A 21,824-nucleotide genomic window follows, 5' to 3' on the forward strand; every position below is an offset into this window, starting at 1 on the left:
GTACACCACTAGCCCTTCAATGACAATATTTTTCATGCGGTGACGACCGTCTTAGCAGTGTATACGTACGCTACGACGCGGGTCGTGCGAGAGAAATAAGAGATGACCTCGCACCCGACGGTAGTCTTCAGTGAGCTATGGCAGTGGCAGTTAGCGTCGCGGCAGCTCGATTACTTGAGTGGAGGAGCTAGCGCTGCAGTGCAAAAATTTACTATAACGTTATAGTATGCTGTGCTTGCATACTTCTCTGCTTTAGATGCGTCTCGCGATTCGCCTCGCGTGTCAACTTTCAGTCATTGTGCGTGCCACAATTGTGCTGTTAGCGCTGTGGCTGTGGTGGTTATTACTCTGGATTCGGAATACTCTTTTAACAAAGGTGAGTTAGTGTTAGTAACTGCTGTGCACAGCTGTTACTGAAAGTGCATTTGATGTTGAGTTTCTCACGACAAAAGAGAATTATGGTCGAGAAAGGCATACTCCACGCTTGCATAATTTCGTCCTACCACTTAGTGCTGGCATGGGCAATTCAAAACGCATGCTATGGAGAATTTAGTTTAACTGACAAAAGTCATTTATTTACTTATCACAAAAGTGTAGTTATGATGATGTTTAAAACGTTTGTGATGGTTGTCACCCAATCTTGCAAATAAATGCTCGGTGAAACTCCGCAGCCTGTTTCTCTTTGTGCTTTCACCTGCCGTGGTAACATAGCCTCATCGGGTGTCGTGTGACTATGCTGGAGGACGCAGGTTCGACTTCCGGTCACGGCGGCCCTAATTGAATGGAGGAAAATGCAAAAAAACACCCATATGGCGGTAGCGGCACGTATAACTCGATCAATTGTATATGATCGTGCTTTCACGCATGGACTGTACAGTGGTATCATGTTTGCTAAAATGATGAAAAATTAGGTGTGATGTTCTTTTATGAACCTCGTTGAATTCATGAATGCTATTGGTGCCGTGCGAAACTAAAAATGCGTATGCTTACCGAGTATGTCGACACCAAAAAAAAAAAATCCATTATTTGTGTACAGGCTAAGGTAATCGATAAAGCAGGACTGTTTAGGGAAGTAGAGGTCCTTGTATTTGGATAAATTAGTAGTATGAAACAACACGAGAGACACATAGAAGTGTGTGGAGTATCGTGCGAGTGCCTGGTGATAAAAAAAGAGAGGGTTTTACTCTAAACCAATAAAACAAAAAAAAGTCACTCCTTCATTGCTTGCATCAATTTTAGGTAAAAGTAATCGCTCGCGACTGGCCGCGACTGGCTAGGCTCGGCGTGCGCATGCGCGCGGGAAGACCCCCGTAATTCAGAAGAAAATTGAACACTGAAGGAGAAACGTTGCTCCTTTTGGTCCTTGCCGTGAGAGGGCGCGACGGGTAAAGCGCCTAAAAGGAAGAACGTCGCCGTGCCGAAGGAGAAACGGAGCCCATTTCTCCATTCTCGCTACCTTTTTTTAGAGGGTAGTTCTTGTTGTAAGGGAGAAAAACTTTTCCAAGTGAACTACCACAAAGTAGTAAGAAGCCTGCCTTCGCCTTACCTAAACTGCATAGCGCGTGAGCGCGAGGTTTCATCGGGGGCTTTTTGGCAGCGAATAACGCATGTTATGCAACTCGTTGTCACCTGTTTTAGTAATACTGCTGTGTATAACTACTAAGTGGGGCACTAGTGCTGTTTTTACGGGACAGTATCTTCCCATTGGGCCATAATAGGCTGGTTAGATTGAACTGCATGCTTCTTAGCCAAAAGTGGTGGAATTAAAATGCAGTCCATGGCCTGCAATACAGTGTTGAGACATTTTTTTTGGCTTCTGATAACTAATACACATGGCCTTAGTAATAATTAACGACATAGGTAAAGTAAACTTTATCTAAGCTGTTTTTAATAATATCTCAGGTATAGGCTGATGCATGATGGCTTACCACTAGTGTGCATGATAAAATCATGTATTCTAGTTATACACGTTGGAGATGATTCAATATCGTGCCCATAGACGACATCTTATTTGCCATTTACAGCTGCCATTTTAACTTTTCATCCATCTTTTTGAATGCACCTAGGGTGTTAATAACGTTGAAAACGCGCCACCATTTCCGCACGGGCTTTCAGTTAAAACATTTTCTGCACCTTTGTACAACTAAGGCAGAGGGGAATGAAAATGTTAAAATCTCTACTGAAATGGGGACGGACGTATCATTTATGAACACGATATGAAATAATCTACGACGTTTCTAGGGTACATCATTTCATGACGCACACCAGTTGTAAGCGATTAGGCATCGGCCTTAACCTGACACATCACAATATAGCTTAAATGAAATGTACTTATTTATTTCGGTAATTATTATTAAGGCCATATGCAACAATTAAAAAGCAAAACAAAAGGCTCACATACTTTATTGCTGGCCACCGATTGAATTGTAATTTAGCGCTTGGGATAAGAAGTAGTTCATCATATATCCCGCCCTTTGATGGTGTTGGGGGAAAGATATTGTTCTATATAGGCAGAACTAATACCCCATTTTAGCGTTATATACCGCAATATTACTAAAGCAGGACACAATCAGTTGTATGACAGTCATTATTCTCTGCCAAAAAGCCTCCGCTGAAACCTCGCACTGACGTGCTATGCAGTGAAGGTGAAGCAAAGGCAGGCTCCGTATTACTTAGTAGTTGTTCAATAGGAATTTTTTTCTGCCTTAAAACCAATCTACTCTTTTCAAACATTCTGCATATTTTAATGAAAAACTATACTATAAAGACTATATAAGCCATATTTTTACTCTGACAGCTACATTGCGAAAATTAGGCTGCAATGTGAGTCAGAAGCTGTTTTTCCCAATTTTGCCACAGTACTAGAGCAAAAGTTTTGCTTTATTTGCACCCTAAGTACAATAATATTTATTATAGGAACACATATTTCAGGAATTATAACTGCATTACTGGTGACAAAATTAGTGCTTTTCATAAAAAACGCTAAACACGCAACACACTGCAAATTTTAGCCAACACAAAAACGAAAGAAATTAATCAGAAAGGAAGAAACTATCATAGCCATGTATAAATAGCGCCTTGAGATCAATGAAAGAAATGTTTCCTAATATACTCAAAGCAGTAATATTATGTGACTTACTTAGCGAGACACAGTTTCACTTGCCTGCCGAAAGCTTGAAGGGCCCTCTAGACAACATATCTTTTTTTGCGATTTGTAACGCCTGATTAACTACTTCACACATTCAAGTATACCTACATCATTTTTTAAACATGATCGCAGTTGGTCCAAAATTTACCGGGTACATGACATAGTTTCGATGTTCACCGACAAGCGAGGCCTCGTTGGCGAATGAGAAGGCTATTTAAAGGCGCCCAATTAAGCTGACACTTTGTATTCAGGAACGCTAATCTTAAGCATTCTCCAAGTCTTTTCTCACCACCACGTAAAAATTCGAAACAGCCGATTTTTCTAAACCTCATACGGCAACGAGCTCTCGGCTGAAAAGGTTTCCAATTATAAATAGCACCACTATATCTCCTTCGTCTTAATTAAAGGTTCATTATATCAATGAATAAAATCAATTGTTGTCTATAAATCTCGAGTTCATGGTTTTATTCTTTTAACATGTCTGCAACAACCGATGAAATAATTACTAAGCAAACAAGCAAATATCGCATTTTCTGTATCTCGTTGTAATGAAGGTTCATTGTTTCAACAATAAAGTCCATTAATGTCATTACACCCGAGTCCAAGTTCTTAGTAGTTTTAAGATGTCTGCCACATTGAATAAATAATTGTTAAGCAAGCGAGCGAATATCAAGTTTCTTGTAGTGCGTTTAGAAGTTTGGGACGCATCACTTGGAATACTCTGCACACATAAAATTTTAGCTGAGGGCATTGCCACCTTTGGCTGTTAATCGCATGTCTTCCCACTTCGGTATATCCCATGTTCGTTAGCCATGAAATGTGGCAAGGCCCAAGTCAACCATATTCAGGGCCCTAGCAACTACTGCAAGTATGGGTTGTCAAATCTTTAGCTATCGTGCATCAGTAGAAGTTATTATGTTTGAGATACTGGCCCACACGACCGAATCAATTTAGAAAAAAAAGGCGAGGACAAATGTATGGTCACAAAGAAAATGTCCATGAAACAACGTTTTGTAGCTTCGTCCCATAATATGGCGCTGAGAGATAAAATACTGGCCGCTGCGCACAATGACAAATGTTTTGGCTGAATGTACAGCTGAGATGTGCCACTACCTGATGCTTCGTAATGTTTTGAACTTGCATAGAACGCACGCTGTCTGCGAAAGGCATTGCGTGCACATAATCCTAATCAAAATTCAATTATGTTGTTTTTAAAAGCAAACTCTTTCTAGTTTTGGTCGCACCGGATACTGTGAACGGGAATTTTCATTGCTGGTCAAACCCTTGTGGTCCAGAGTGCCAGTGAACGAACAGCCAAGTTCGGCTTGTCGGTCCCTACGTTGGACTAGCCGGGTAGCGCGGAGTCTCGCTGCGTCTTCTCTGTACCGAAATGAAGTTTTCATCGTCATCATAATTAACTGACACGCGCTTGCTTCACCCTTTTAACTTCTGATTCGCTATCAGAAGTTAAAAGCCGCTATCAGGTTTGACCCTCCTAGGTCGTCCGTCTTAAAGTAGAAAATATTAATAGGGGCGAGTTCCTTACGTGACTTGTATAACCTAACGTCGCGGAACCACTACTCACGGGACTAAAACCGTGCAACAGCCCGCAACAACTAGCAGCGCCACTTTTATTTTAAGGGCGAAACACCTTAGCGCTTGTCCGTTCTTTGCCTGCGTGTCCTTCACGGTGCAACTCATGCAAGGACCTTGCTGATGCAAATTAAAAAAAAAACTTAGGAACCATGTTGAAATTGTGCTTTACATTCATAGGCTGCGCAGTGATAAAAATCACAGCATATCCACGGAGTAGATAATGATGAGCGGGGCGAAGGTTCGGAGGGCTTTATTGGTAAACCGTGAATCATCCGTCTGTCTGTCTGTCTGTCTGTCTGTCTGTCTGTCTGTCTGTCTGTCTGTCTGTCGGTCTGTCTGTCTGTCTGCACATGCTGAGTGAGTCATCTAACCATATAGGTGGTCTTGTACGAGCTAGGAGGGACAAACCCACGGCTTTAGGAGCTTCACCCCTAAAATAATGAGCCATCTGTCGATCAAAAATAATAAAAGAGCTCGCTTGCCTGCTCACTACGCATACTGTGGATGGGAAGCATTACCTAAACAGACTTTAGTACTGGCGAATAGCGAAACGCGCGGGCTCATGAGGTTTTCGAAGCGTTCTTCATCAACAATAAAAGTGATAGCTGTCTAAGTGAGGCCTCGGTATCACTCTACACTGCAGAAGTGTGCTCTTACACGCGAATGCACGTTTTAGAAGGGCTATGTCAAGCGTCCGGTGGCGTCCATGCGCAAGAAGGTGTTATAGACAGGCAGACAGACGAATGGCCTGACGGACAGACACACGGACGGACGGATGCTTCACCCCTTTCGTCATCAGTCACTCCGTGGACATGCTGCGATTTTTCTTTAATGTGAATGCATTTTTCGTTGGGCTATGTCAGGCGTCCAGCGGCATCCGCACGCGGGCAGGTGTTTCCTCTCCGCTCTCACACCCTCTCCCATAGCAACAGCTGCGGGCGCGCGCGCTTATCCTCGCCCCTAGCAACTAGTTGGCGTGGCGCCATGCTTCTTACTGGGCTGTAGAAATTAGGTACCTTCTTTCTCTTCTAACCATACCACGACCAACCGGAACAGGTGCTGCGGGCGAGGTAGCAGAGAGTGAATGAAGAGGAGAAGTGCGCTCTGGCGTGTAAGGGCGCTCGCATCGCGGGAGCTCGGCGGAGCTCCCGCGATGACCGTTCTAATTGACCGCTCTAAAGTCCATAAAAAACATGGTGCCTTGCGCTCGATCTTTTTGAGGTTATTTTTTAGAGCTTATTTTTCTACTTCCGCGCAGTTTTTACTGCCAGTTTAATTGCGATTGATCACATGGTTGGAAGTTGATTTGATTTATATGTTGCGTTTGACATCCCAAAACGATGCGGTTGGAAGTTCCAATTGCACAATCTTGTGATTAATTTTGATTTTTGAAACAATTTATTCATTGTATGACGTGGTCAGGTGTATAATAATGACGAAAGCAATTCATATCGAAACGCAGTGAAAAGTTCGTGCTGCAGCCTATTCATGTAATATATTTGGTATACTGCTGTAACTATTTTAATGCACATTGCGTGCTGCTTCCTATCGGTCATCCCCGTCGTCAAGATATAAGTGTGTTGCAAATTGCTCCCACCATATTCTCTTCCTGTGACGTCTCATTAACCTGTGTTGCAAGTTACCTCAATATGATGGGGCATCAGATTAACATTGGCTGCCATATCTGAGGCCACCCGCCTAAAGGATGTATGTAGAAGAAGAAGCAGTGAATTCCATGTGGTTTTCGCGCTGTGAATAGTTAACAAAATGGTACCGCAACTGCCACAAAAATAAAAAAAATCATGAGAAAATATTGGAGGCTGTGTGATGTTCTATCTTCGAAAATGTGTGATATTTTCTGTTACGGCGCCACTATTTTCAATAAAACTAATTTTTTCACTGGCAGCGTAATGCAAATTACATTATTTAAAGAGTCATTTTTTTACGCCAACAAGTCAACAATCAGCGCTGAAGTGATAAAGCTGAAAGACTTACTCTTTTATTTCCAGGATGAATGTTAATGCTGAAGCATATGCTTGAACCTCCCCTTTCGTGTACCCCATGAACGATATTACATTCTTCAGGCGGAAGTCAATAGAAATGTTGAGGCTTTCCAATGTCAAACCAATGCGCATTCGCATAGTTTGATTATTATTTGCTTCAACGTAGTTGTTGCCCTCCCTTTTTATCTTATACAAGCCTTTTATATTTCCACCGTAAAACTCGCCAAATTTCACCCAGCCAATTCGTTTGGTGAGGTTGAAGCCAGGAATAGTCATATTCGTGATATAATCCAGCGTCAAGTAATTCACCATGGCTTTGTCGAGCAGTGGTTGCTTTCCAGAACATGGGCCATTATTGAGTTCTGACGAAAGAAATGATAAAAAATAATGCTTCAGAACTTTGTATTTTGTCACATGTGAAAGAGGAATGTCAAGAGAGCAATATCTCTGCAGGGCAGCATCTTAAGTTTTTGTTCACTGCATATAAATTACCCTGAACGTTACACGCTGTGGCTGGTGGCTGTTGCGTTTACAAGGTAAAAAAGCAAATTGACGGCAGGAGCTGAAAAATTAGCTTGCTAAGCATTGATTCATTATCCGCTATAATGACGGAAATGCCGGACTAATGTTTCTGTGAAGTGCTGCCATATAAAGTATCAAACCCTGCTTGTCACTATTTCTGATACGGTGTAAGTTGGTAAAGAATCAATTTCGGGATATTCCGTATCCAAATTGGGACGGGATTATTTGAGGCGTTGTAGTAAGGAACTGCACATTAGTTACGAGAATAATGGTGTGTTTGCATTGCATCTGATCTCAACTACAGCTGTGGCTTTGTCATTTGTTGTTATCTAAATATGTAGACCATGGCTGGGAATGCAGCCGACGCTAGATGCGCAGCACAACGTCCTACACGCCACCCGACACAATCATGTTATGAAGGACAGAAGTGCAAATTTAAGGGCTTGTTTTCTTTGTTGGACGCAATAGTAATCAGAAATAAGAGAGAATGATGCCAAGGAAGCTGTGGAAGATGGTATTAGTAGTAAGTGTAATGTAAATCTTGTGGGAAAATAGTTGGCGGAATAATGACTTGTCGCTGGTAGGGGCGGCTGAGTAGGGCGGCGGAATGGCAAGTTCTCGTTTCGTCCACTCGGTGATAACTTGCCATACCGTAGTTTCTGCCGAGGGCAAGGTGTCTTTTTGTATACTTTGCTGTCTTCATATTTACATTGCAGTAATTACTACAGTAGTAGCTACCACAATAACATCCCCCATGCTTTCCTTTGCAGTATTGCTTCTCAGTTGTATTTACTACTAGGTAATTCAAATGAGTCGTATCTTTTTCCGTGATATAAAACTCAAAAGAAATAAACGCGGTATATGCAAAATATATACCAAAGTTCCTTAACGGGCTTCCCAGCGGTCGTTTTTAATAGACACGCAGCTGGATAAAACAAGACGAGCCATATCGTTTGGTGAGAGCTGATGATGTGCGCGATACTGCACATCATGCTGAGTGATTTCTTCTTCCTCGCTAAACTACTGCTTCCTTGGGACCATCAAACTTTCCAAATCTGACACATCACGATGCGTACTGGTCTAACGGTCACGTGCGAATGATTCCACACGCTTCTTGCAAACTCGTGGTATGTTGAGCGAACATTGAGATACTTTTGAAAAAAGAAGTTCTGTTTTGATGTATTGAAATTTCGAGCGCAGAGCTCGAAAACACGTCGAATATTTTTTTGAACTTGCGCGAACAACGGTATTTTGGCAAAAACGCCTAGCACATGCCTCTGATAGCGCCGCGAATCTCTCCGCCACAGCTACTGGTCGAATCTTCGTGACGTCATCGAAGGTCCGTGCCTTGTGATTTAAGGTAAGCACGTCGTTGTTACTGTGGTTTTCTCGTGGCTGTCACTGAAAGTTCGATGTAGAATATACACATTTGTTCTCGGCAGTCGCACCTGCACACATTGCAAGCGATGGCCGAACACGCTTCCATCGCCGATGACACAACACATGAACGCGTTCGCCAACCGACAATGCATTATTGGCTAATGACCAGTTTGTTATAATTATACCTGTCAAACACGCAGTCTTCATTGTCGAGCGCGAGCTGGATCACTACTCAATTTGCACCAGGTGACGCAACGATTACAATTTGTATAGACGATGTTATTTGATCCCACGACATTACACCATGATCGAGCATCTCAGTAACGATTAAAAGATGTCGTCTAAATCATCATATGATAGACTGCTATACCGAGGTGTAACAGCGGCAACTCTCGATATTCAGCGAAAAATATGACCAGGGACAGCCACGACTGAAGTTGTCTGTGCGATGTCGACGTGACATAGCTGTCTCTAGTAGACATTACCGATTATTATCGACACTTTGTGGGTACAGCTTCCCGATTTCTAGACGGCTGATTTCATTCGACATAATGGTGCGACCGACACGTGGGTGGGTGAATGTTGTATTGAGCAAGCACTAGTGAAGATGACCGTGTTGCATCACCAAGCCGTAATGCCTTCTAGCGCAATCAAAATAAGCATTTTGAACAAGAAAACACGCAGCATCGCCCTCCGACGTAGCGAAAAACGGTGTGTGAACACATAAACGTAGCTAATGAATTAGTCGCACAGTTCAAGTTTCATGACGCAGCGGGATAACGAACCATTGACAACTTGGGGCTGCGATGACGTGAAAATAAATGGAGGGCTCTTTGCAGGTTGCTGTGGGTGTTTTTTGAAAGTTTTATTTTAAATTAGTAGTGCAGGTCTGAAGGCGTGCGAAGTTTTTTTCTCCTCTATTAAGAAAACCCGGCAGATTTCACGTACCTTGTGAATCGATGTTATGCGAAGCATGCGGATGGAACGTGACTGTGTTGTAATTTTTTTATCGAGCGAAACGTTACGAATCAGTGCTAAAGATAAGGTATCTAAAAATGCACGCACACACAAACGTGAAACAGTCGCATATTTTTATTATAACGAGTTGCTCACAGTTGCATAACGATGTCAAAACCCACATTGATGTTAGTCATATGAGAAGCGATGAGCAGATATGAAGCGCTGGTGTTTGCGAAGATGGTAACCCTGAACAATGCTACATAAATTAACTTCAGCCGATTGACCTAACTACAATTGACGTTAACCCGACGTAACTCTTTTACCACAAGAGTACATATGTGGTGATTATATCATTTTGTTATTGTTATTGTTTGTATAAAAATTGTACCAATTCGTGTATCTATTCCTTTTATGCTCCGCTTACACAATGCCCTGTTGGGTCTGTAAGGTAGTTTGAATAAATAAATAAATAGCCAGCATTGCAAATATTTATTATCATATTTAGAGGTACCCTACCATTAAGAGGTAGTTTGTCCATTATCTTGATTCCGTCAGTGAAACAGTGCATTGGTCGTATACCATTTGTCTGGTTAAGCATTTCTTTGAGAAGGTGGTATATTTGTGTTTATATTTCGAGAAAAAAAAACGTTGTTGCGGAGCAAATTTTACACAAGTGGTAGAACAGTAGCATATTGAGTTTTATACAGGGATTGAGTTAAGAAGGGCGGACGAGGGGAATCGTTTTCATTTTTTTCCCACTAATTTGCTTTGCGATAAGAGCCTGCAAGTGTTTCAATATAGATGGATGCCCATGAGTGGAATAATCTTTCCATAGGTCAAATTCACAATGAATTTTGCTATTTCGTCTAGCGTAACCTCTTTTCATGAGCCACCTTACACCGCATAGATCGGTGTTTCATTATATGCATCCAATCGTATTTATTTGCATTTTTGCACATCATACTCTAAATGCACACTATCGCAAGCAGTTCTAAAGCTTTTCGTGCCGTTGCGTAGTAAGGCCCAAGATGTGCTTCCGTGGCCTTCTTGTCGCGAGGAGAAGCTCTGCAGCCGGAGCCAGCACACCACGCTTCAGTGACATTTGGACCTCGCAGGTAACCAGATTGGCTATAAGATTGTGCACAAAAGTCAGCAGCTGCGCACTTGCGGTGGACCTTCGCACTTTATACACTCCGCACTTTATACATGCGGCAGACCTTCGAAAATGCTTTTTGTAGACTAAATGTTCTACGGGTCTTAGCAAAAGCTCTCTATAGAATAGCTGATATTCATTTCTGACAGATATTACTGCTCAAAGCTGCCAGATTGCGATACTGACTCCTGAACTTGATATCTGACCTTGAAAGGTTATTGATATTACAGAACTTTATGTTACTGTAACATAACCATGAGGACAGTGGTAGGCACTTCTGTCAAGTTCGTCAGCCAAGTGCATTTTCTCAATAACAAAGGCACAATGGTTCGGGCAAAAATTAGTCAAAAATCAGTCTTTTGATCAAACAGGCAAATTAAAATTGATTCGGAAAGTTGAGTGGCTAGACTAACAATTAAAAACTGCGGGGTTGCACAAGAAACACATTCAACATGCCAAAATTGGTCATCCATATTGTCGATCACCGGTGATCAATTTGAATAGGCGTGGTGACGAAAAAATTAGGAAGCCGACAAAATTGCACTTTTTCCTTGATAACGCGTTGATTGGGACAGGCACGTAGCAACTAGGTGTTCTAGCAGGTTATCACGGAGGTCCTGGTATCGATGAATTATCAACACTACTAAGAGCGTAAGAGCTCCGTGAAAGGGCATTGTTATGTATAAAAGATGCCTCGGTAAAGCCTTCAACGTGAGCGACTGAGGTGCAGTGGATAGCGTGCCTCTCACCTCTATTGTCGTGGAATAAGTAGTCGTGAGTTAAACTGCCGTTGACATGACGTTTTTCTTCGCCATTTCATGGTGTACATTTCTGATAGATCTTTGGGGTTTAACGTCCCAAAAACACCATATGATTTTGAGAGACGCCGTAGTGGAGGGCTCCGGAGATTTTGACCACAAGGGGTTGTTTAGCATACACCCAAATCTGAGTGCTCGGGCCTACAACGGATGGCGCACATTTCTAGACATGATATTTGTGACGGAAGTACGTCACCAAAGTGTTCGTGGACCTCGACATCTCGGAATCTTATAGCGCCAAACGGTTTTTCGCATGAAGGACTTAGATTCTCTCTTTTGACGTAACTGCCTAACTCCACTAATCGGAAAGGTACATATTTTAGGTTTCCCATTGTTACCGTTCCCTGTCAGTGTAGAAACAGCAACTCTGAAGACAGTGAGAAAAGAGCACCTTCTCCTTCTTTTATAAATGAATACTGGACACACTTATTGAAGCACCCTGTATGTGCACAAAACCAAGCTAGAGTAGTCTGAGCACCTGAAATTGATTTCGCATTGCAATAAAGAATATCACTATACGTATCACTGGCACAAAGAGTGTGAGAGAGTCCTTTCATTAGAAAACTCGAAATGGTTACCGGCGTGTATATATCAGTGGCATGCTGCTCTGTATAAGAACAGAGAAGGAGACTGAATGACTTCGGTAGAGAGAAAAGAAAAATGTGAAAATACACCATTGATTCCTCCTCGATAAATGAAGCTTATAAACATTACATATCTGCTACCTATTGTGTAACTAAGTTCACTACGATAGCAAGTAAAGGGACAGTCTTGGCTGATCTTTGCCGTTGCTACCGGTATCCCATCCTGTCCCGTATATATGAGGAACCGATTTATTAAGCCAGGCTTCACCTAAATCACACTGGGAATGATATTTACGGATAACGAACATTTGCAGGTGATGATGGTATGCAAAAAGAATGAAGATTCATTCGCTTGTCGCGCTAACACTACGACGCTGAAAAGCCCAACATTCGCGGATCACGCGAACGCGAAGCTGGTCCTGCTGAGCGGCCCCTGTCCTATGTCCTCGCTGTCCTCGAGGTTTCCCCAGTGCTTTCTGAGGCCTGAGCGTTCGGTTTCAATTCGGAATCTACCTCCACTGCTACTTCAAGGGTGCCTTGGTGCTTCCTCCTGTGGTGGTGCAGCCGGATCGGGAGGTGCTCTTAAGCATATGAACCTGAAGTCTCTCTTCTCTCCCGGCCAGGCATATTCTGCCTGCGTGGTTGGCTTCCCTTCCTAACAGTTGGCGCAGTGGTCTGAAGAGCGTTCCTGTGGCCCTGGTTCCAACCAATGGCGAGACCATTCGCATGAAAAATCCGAGAATAATTCCAGAAGAACTCCGGGAGATTTCCGATCATTTCCAAATGATTACCGAGGTGCGTCAATTTGGACGTGGAGGCATATTGTCTTGCTCGCCGGACCAGGCCTGCATCACAGATTTCCTCAAGTGCACAACGTTTGCCTCAAATCCAGTGAGCTGTTTCGTGCCAGTCCACTTGGCCTGTGTGAAGGGACTAGTTCGAGGAGTGGACTTGAACCTTACACCACCTGAAATACTTGAAATGTTCGTGGCTGCAGGAGCAGTTTCTGTATTTTGATGCTCGCCTAACGTTGAGAACAACAAGGTCCCCACAGAATCAGTGATTGTGGCTTTTGCCGGCACGGCTCGACCAACCGAAGTTAAGGCATGGGCACTAATTTATTGTGTTGATGCACTATCCCCTCGCCCACTGCAGTGCCAAAAATGCTGGAGGTATGGGCATACCCTCAAAGGTTGTAGATCGGGTGTCGCACATGTACTGACCAACATAATCCCGATAAATGTTCAACCCAAGACTTGAGATGTTGTCTATGCAGATGAAATCACGCAGCTGACGATGAAAGTTGCCCCATGAGGACAAATGAGTTGCAACTACTAGCGATCATCGAACAACAACGATGCTCTCGGCGTGAGGCCCGATCTATTTTCTCTGAGCACTCACGTGGCTATGCCCCGTTGCCAACCAGACAAATCAGATGCTTGATTCGACGTTGCCTGATCTAATAACATCAACGATGGATAGGGCCATGACGAAGCTGGTGGATTCTCTATTTGTGAGCCTAACAGAGTCATTGGCACAAATAGTGAGCACTCAGCTGACCAAAATTTTGCACGCACGTAACCAACCTACCGTGCCCCCTTCTCCACCTTCACCAGTTGAGGTTACTGATACTCTCTCGCGACCAGGCCCTTCAAAGTTAAAGCCAGGTGCGTCGAACTTTGGCCGTAGAATAATTGTATCTCTAGTGCAAGACTCAAATTGGAGCTCGGACTCCGATTCCCATGTCTCACAACCACAACAAATGAACTCTGACTCAAGAAATGTAAAAAGACGTGCTTCTCCTGAAGCACAATGCTCCTCAGTTAGTGCCAAATAAAAAAATAAAAAATATCAGAAGGCAAATTTATCAAAAAAGGATTTTGTTAGAGCATCTTAGAGAAACAGTGGTTGCTGCTGGTATCTCTTCAAAATAGGGAATTTAAAAGTAATACAGTGAAATTGCCACTACATTTATTTAGCAGCTACAGACTTGCTTCATCTTTGTGATAATGATTCCCCTGATATTGTTGCTTTACAAGAAACTTGGCTTGCAGTGAATAAGTACTTTAGGATGAAAAATTACCGCATATTTCGTCTAGACTGCCCAACTCGGGGTGGAGGTTTGGCAATATTTTTCTTATCAAAAATCTCCCACAGAGCTAAAATAATATATCAGTCAATGACTTCAGAAAGTGATATTCTAGGATTAAACATTACTATTCAAGGGTTCCTTCCTTCTCATTAATTAATCCTGATTTTCACACGTGTGTTCAAAATTGTTGTGTTCTAGATAGTGCCGTTTCCTATTGCTAAAAAGATATTGAAATAATGGGTGACTCCTATTCTCATCATAATTCTTGGGGTTTTATAATTGATTTGAACGGCAAACGTTTGTGAGATTGGGTGAACAAGAATTACTTTATATGCGTAAACACAAGAACTCCTACTTTTATGTGTAGTCAGTCCTCCTCGGTGCTTGACCTAACCTTTTCTAACGCTAACCTGTTCATCTTATTATAATGGTCTGTGATTACCTCGGGAAGAAGTAGCCTATATTGTTCGAGGTAGTATGTCCACGAACCACCAGGAATAGATCATCGGTTACGCATGTAAACTTTGATACATTTGAGAAATTATTACGAGGTGCTTTATCTAACAAAACGAATTATGCAGAACTAGACACCATCACAATAAGCGACATTTAAAACAGTCGTTGATTAATTGAAAATTCACTATTGAGAGCTCTAAACCTACTAACATTCCTTGGTGGAATGCAGAATGTTCGCGGGCTTGTAGACTAAGAAAAGCTGCATGCAAAAATAATTTATAATAATAATAATAATAATAATAATAATAATAATAATAATAATAATAATAATAATAATAATAATAATAATAATAATAATAATAATAATAATAATAATAATAATAATAAAGTAATAATAATGTTTCATTGTTCATCATAATTTGATGAAGGGCAGCTGCAGGTAAAAGCTTCTCTCCGAATGAGGTAGCTTGACAAAATCCCACAACCACCTTTTAGCACGACAGCAGTGGCAAACAGTCAGCAATGTGAACTCAACAACAACAACAACAACAACAACAACAACAACAACAACAACAACAACAACAACAACAACAACAACAACAACAACAACAACAACAACAACAACAACAACAACAACAACAACAACAACAACAACAAAGTAAAAATAAATAGTTGAAAAATAAATAAAAATATAAAAATCAAGTCCTGATCTCAAAAATAAAAATAGCAACCATGACAATACAGCAACTGCGAATAAATATAAAAAATTAAACATGTGTATATCGCACAATTGAGCCTGTGTAGAGTGTAAGAAATCTATGCCAGCTTTCACATATTTATTAGGTAATGTAGGAACTATGTAGGATAACTTATCTGTGGGGTAGTTTGTTCTCGAAGTTTTTATTTTCCATGTTTTTTTATTTCGTGTTTGAAACAATTTAATATTTGGCTGCAGTCTCGAGAGGTCGTACAAAAAGGTTCGACTTTCTTTCACTTCACGCCTGATCGCCAATGCTAACTTAAAAATGTAGAGACGATGTACGGGTAGTATTGCAGCCTGTTGAAACAATTCGCTTGTGTGAGCATCATACAACTTAAAAATGATTATAATATACTTCTTTTGTATCAGGTACAATTTTCGCAAGTTCGTGTATGTTGTAGTCCCCGATACCAAGAAACAATGGGTAAGATGTGAATAGAAAAGTGACCTATAAAGTAAGAGTTTTAGCTTGTATGGTAGAACAGTTTCGTCACTGTACACCATACTCACTACGCGAGATAACTGACCCAGCACGCTGCCATTGTGTTCGTTTCAAAGTACATTGCTCGAAAATGCAACTACAAGAATTTCCATACTATTTAGAAGCTCAATATAAGTATTGCCACACTTAAGATGTAAGTTTTCATTAAGGACTCGTTTTGAGGTCGGAATAGTACCACCTTTGTTTTACTAGTGTTTATGTTTAAATTATTACAGCATGACCAGAGCTTTTGTTTCACAAGAAACTGTTTCATTTTTTCCTCAAGCGCGATAATATTTTCAGCTGAAGCAAACATGCTGACATCATCGACATATGATACTTATTCAGCATCTGGATATATACGAGTTAAATTATTTATGTAGGCTATAAAAAGAAGGGGTCTCAAGATGCTTCCCTGAGGTACACCCTTAGTAATAGGCTTCAGTTCTGAGATTTTTCTCTTTATTTAAATTACCTGTTTGCGTTATTGAAGGTATCTTTTTATTAGGTCTAGTGCATGGCCAAGAATTCCATAGCATTGTTACTTTTCAAACAATGTAGAATCCTGAATATTGTCGAAGGCCTTACTAAAATCAACAAACATACCGATAACAGCACATTTGTTTTAAAATTCAGATAATATGAACTCCTTTTGTTCTAATATTGCCATTTCCATAGATCGATGTTTCCTGAAACCAAACTGAGTTAGGGAAGTCACGTTGTGTTTTTCTAAGAATTGGCACAGTTGACGGTGCATAAGCTTTTCTAACCCTTTCGAAAACACGGACAAAATAGATATGAGTCTGTCATTCTGAATATCATTTTTGTCGCCTTTTGAAACAAAACTCTGACTTTTGCGATCTGTATTCTTTCGGGAAACCAGTGTCCCAGGAACTGGGGTGATTATAAGTATGCGGAAGCTATATTTAAGAGAACCATTGCTAATGTTAATGGCTAATTTAACAACGAAAGATGTGAGCTCCTTTCAAAGCCGGTCAATAGAAAGCACGTTTTCGCTTTCTGAGAAATAAGAAAGTTCTTCCGGTACTATGAAATGTAGAATCTGTATTATCACCACCAGTTGAACTGAAGGCCTTTCTCGAAGATATAGCTCAGGGCCTAAAAAGTCGCTTTACAACAATTCTCTCATACCATGACCAGTTCCCCCATAGGGCTGAGGATTTTGAAGAGGTCACACCTGCAGAACTAGCAAACGTAGTCAGAACACTACCCCATTCTGCTCCTGGTGCTGATTACATGACGACATCGGTGATAAAATCAGTACATAAAATATATCCACTTGGCCTACTCGGAATTATTAATCTCTCACTTAGAAGCTCTTGAATTACATCCGATTGGAAAATGGCGAAAGTGGTGTCATTATTAAAAAAAGCAAGGCACTTGGTTTACCTTTGATAATATCAGGCCCATTGTACTTACATCGAACCTAGCAAAACTCGTCGAAAGAATTTTATATAAACGTATAGATTGATGGATGTCCGAAAAAATGACACTGAGCCCATGTCAAATTGGATTGAGACGTGGTTGCTCCATTTGGTGTGGCATGTTGATCTCGGAAGCAGATTTCAGCTTACTCGATATCAGAAACAATATTTCGCTCTGGTAACCTTAGATATCACAAAAGCTTATGAAAGCGTGGAGCATATGAAACTGCTAGATTCGCTTCAGAACTTAGGACTGCCTCAATACTTTGTGGCCTGTATCTATGCTTTCCTAAGTGATAGAGAATTTTACTGCTCGCACTCAGGTGTCAACTTTCCAATATGTAGGCAAACAAGAGGTCTACCGCAAGGGTCAGCACTATCGCCCTTATTATTTAATGTACTACTATGTACCATTGTACTACTATGCACCGATGATATCCCATTTTTTGCTGTGTCGGGGGCCATTCACTCTCTGTACCCAATTCTGTAGACATACATAAATAGCCTGGAAACGGGGCTGGAGGATATCAACATATACACCAATATTAAAAAAGAGCACAATCATATTTTTCACACAAAATGCCCCAGTGCGAATTTCAGTATTGTACCGACAAGGCGTCATACCTCAGGTGGAGTCAGGTACTTGGGGGTAACCTACACCGAAACAATTAACTGAACATGGCTGCTAAAGGAGCACGTGCTGTAGGGATGCTGCGCAGACTCGATAATTAATGTGCCAATTTGCGTAGAGAGGAGATCGTCATGATATATTGCATGTACATTCGACCAATTTTAGAATTCGGCTGCTGTTTGTTTTCTGGCACTGCGGCTTACAAAGTTCGACCACTGATTTTATTGGAACACGAATCGTTACGCATATGCGTAGGGCTACCTAAATATGTTGCAAATAACCTATATGAGGAATCCCGCCTGCCTTCTCTTATCAAAAGAGTTCATTTTCTAACAGTACGAACATTCCTTAAAATCTATGCATCACCTCAGAGGAGGTCACAGTATGTGTTCACTAACCAGCAGACCTCATTTTTTAACTACCAATGGTCTAAATTACGGTGCCCTAAAGTAATACCTATACAGAAAATTTAGGACCTCCTAAGAGTTAACCTTTGGGGAATACTTGTACTCAGCACTGTAGATAAAATTAGAATTGAATTTGATGATACATATCCCAAGAATCCCAAAACTTTACATGTCAATATATAAATTGCAGTTTGGAAAATCATTTGGCCAATCTAGAAACAACCATTGCGATAGTGCCTGACGCTTCCGTTCATGAAGAGAAGGCCGGCGTAGAAATAGTATCATCCTCTCCAGATTGGGCTTTCTCAATTTGATTACCCTACTTTATCCCTGTTTACCCAGCTGACCTACTGGCAATAGTCCTAGCATTGTGTAAAGTGCCCCAAGATCTATCAGCGGGGATTGTTCGAACAGACTGTCTCTCGGTCTGTCCTGCCTTAAGCTCACCAACTTTTTTGCGTACCTTAGAAACTTTCTACTCGCTCATTCCTAGGCATGTGCGACTGGTTCGACTGCTTTGAGTACCAGGCCATCAAGGTTTAGCCGTTTATAAGAATGCAGATTCGCTAGCTGTATCTTCCCTTGATTATCCTCTTTTACCTATTTTGCCTACTTCTGGATATATCACAACAGTACGCTTTGAAAAACTCACAACGGCCAATAACTTCGAAAAATCTCCTTTGTTTTTATCAGACTATTCACAGCTAAACTTCCTTTGGAAGAACAAGTGGTCTTCATCAAGAAAGGAAGGAAAAGTGGCTACAAGGCTGTGTTGTCGAGTCCCATCATTAAACTTTTACCTTCACAGGTAGGGTCTGGCACAGTTGCCTTTTTGCCTTCACTGTAAAGAGAGAGAATCTTTGGAGCACTTTTTTTGTCATGCCGAAAATTCAAAAATCAAAGGAAAAGACTACTAGAAGAACCCCTACGAAAGTGGGGCTTAAACTTCGGTGATTCTTTCATTTGGCACAATCACATTTGGTTTCAGCCACAGGTGCGTTTTTACCGCTGTTACAATCGTTTTACGAGAATCTAAAAGAATGGAATGCTAAACATAACTTAATTCAGTTATTTTATGTATAGATTTTTTCCCTTTTTGTGTGTTTTGTTGTGTAACCCTTTTCAAGGTTTTTTTCGTTTTTTTGTTGAGAAGTCTAACACCTTTTATTTATTGCCTTTATTACCTAATAAATTCAAAACTTATTTTCAACAAGTGAAATAATTTAAAAAGCAAGGCACCGTCCCATTCATGGTCTATTTCCTAGGTGGGTGGCGCCAAGTTGTTGAGGAACCAACCAACCAACCAAACCCCGTGTGGGGGAAGCGGCCACCTGGTCACCTGTGAGTAATATGAAGTGTGTCATGTATAAGGCTTTAAACGAGATACATGTAGTATCTATATTCCTCGGTAACGATAATCAGGATTAGTGCTAAGAGGAGAAACGCGGTAATTGACAGGAGAGACCATGTACTGCCCAATGAAGCGACTGATGAATTTGTCGCATAAGCCGGGGACGCGCAGTGGAGTCCATAGAAGAACTTCGGCGCCAGGGGAAAAATCACAACACGGCGAGACGAGTTGTAGCGAGATCATCGGGTGTTTTAAGAGAGACCGGTGTTAACGCGGGCCAAGTAACGACAATGTGCGAGACGAGATAAAAATTTTTCACAGAAAGGAGTTGTCGAGGGTGCAGGGACCGAAAGAAGAGACATTTAGAGAAAAACTCGGCGAGCCAATATGGACGAGAAAAAATTGAAAAAAGCAGGTCGAGCGTTTAGCAGCCGTATTGTGGGCGAATGTCACGAAGGGTAGGATTTCATTCCAGTTCGTGTGGTTGGGGTGAATATGCATCGCGATCATGTCTGAGAGGGTCCGATGAAAGCGCTCCGTCAATCCGTTGGTCTGCGGTTTGTAAGTAGAAGTGGTCTTGTGAACAGTTTTGGAGGCACGCAAAACTTGGTCGACAATAGACGAGAGAGAGACTTTGCCACGATCGCTCAGGAGAACAGACGGGGCTCCATGGCGCAAAAAGATGTGACAGATGTACGGTCAGTACGTTAGCACAATAACCCCAAAGCGATCTTATAACCAAACTTAAGCCACACTAATATCCTGCATAAAGGTGAAAGCGCCGGCTCTAAATACCTCAACGTGCTCGAGTATTTTTTTCATAAACGTGTGCACCATATATATATATATATATATACGCACCGTTGGCGTAGGCAGTCCAGTAACCAGCAATCAGAATGCTCCCGAGAACAGCTCTTTCCATAATGGTTCTCCCTAAACTGTCTTCTTCTGCTGCTAATGCTCATGCCCTTAATGGTGACTTGTGATGAAGCATGTCCGTCAAATTGTCGGATAGTTCGCTTCCTGCAGTGATGCAAGAATGAATTGAATTATCACACATTGTACTGACAATTTGGCCAATCCAGATAGATTGATTTTGCTTTTTTGTAGACGCGGCTGCATGAAAGCTTGAGGACAACCCACCGTTAACAAGTGACGTTATTAAAATACCTCGCGTGCTGATGTGTCATGTCTCACCGCCAGATGCTTATATTCTATTTTGGCTTGCCATTACAAATCCCTTTAACACAAAACTAGAGAATTGAGAGATCGAACAGTTCATGAAGAACTTTTTTAAGTTCTCATGAAAGATTGAATGTGGCTTTTAATAAAGAAAAGGATGAATTCTGGTCGTTTAGGGGATGTAGTTGGAAAGCCGTAAGGGGCATAAAGGTTGAGGAGCAGCTTCAACACACGCCTTCGCACGGGCCAGGTGACCTCTCCTACAGTACTCGAGCGAGAGGCCGCTTTGACTACTGTATATCGCGAGACTTTTGTGTTAGTCATGGTCTAACTTTATCAAATTCCGTAGAGAGGCCATGTCGGCTTGCAGCAGGTGTTCAATGTGCCGTCGGCCTTTTGATAATGCTGAGAATGCCCGAATCAAGTGTTCTAAATCTGCTTCACACAGCATCTGACAGTGTGTACATCGCGTAGAAGTTTTGTCACTCGCTGGTCGGTTAGCTTGTTTACATTTTTCGAGTATGTGTGGTGTATTGCAGAATTGGTCATAACGTTCTTTTTTTTTGTTCAGAACATCACCAGGCCTGCGCGGGGCGCGCAGCACAGTCGCAGCGAAACCCGGACGGCGTCATTTTTAGACCCTTTTAAGCATTATTTGGGTAACTGCTGAAAAAATAGTTGTAGGACACCCACTACGCCAGATATTATCATAATTTTGTGTAGTAGAGAAACATTCACCAAGCCATGCTTTGTCATTCTTTGAGGAAGCATAGCACTCGCTACATACGTGCAATAATTTTGTGTAGTTTTGGACGCTGTGGCTGACGACGATAAAGAACTTTATGGCTCACGCTT

The 21,824-nt window shown here is 41.6% G+C and overlaps 1 protein-coding gene across 1 annotated transcript in view; it reads right to left on the minus strand.

Moving 5' to 3' along the window:
* The window catches only part of LOC119178289 (uncharacterized), a 43,426-nt gene extending 22,421 nt beyond the window's left edge, over positions 1–21,005 (minus strand). The window contains exons 1-3 of the mRNA XM_037429482.2: positions 20,931–21,005; positions 20,649–20,810; positions 6,740–7,109 (exon numbers count right to left, since the gene is read on the minus strand). Coding sequence (XP_037285379.2) covers positions 6,740–7,109; positions 20,649–20,709 — 431 coding nt within the window. The 5' untranslated portion in view covers positions 20,710–20,810; positions 20,931–21,005. The remainder of the gene's footprint in view (positions 1–6,739; positions 7,110–20,648; positions 20,811–20,930) is intronic.
* Positions 21,006–21,824: the final 819 nt, after the last annotated feature.

Source organism: Rhipicephalus microplus, chromosome 1 (assembly GCF_043290135.1).
Source record: "Rhipicephalus microplus isolate Deutch F79 chromosome 1, USDA_Rmic, whole genome shotgun sequence".
NCBI classification, from domain to species: domain Eukaryota; kingdom Metazoa; phylum Arthropoda; class Arachnida; order Ixodida; family Ixodidae; genus Rhipicephalus; species Rhipicephalus microplus.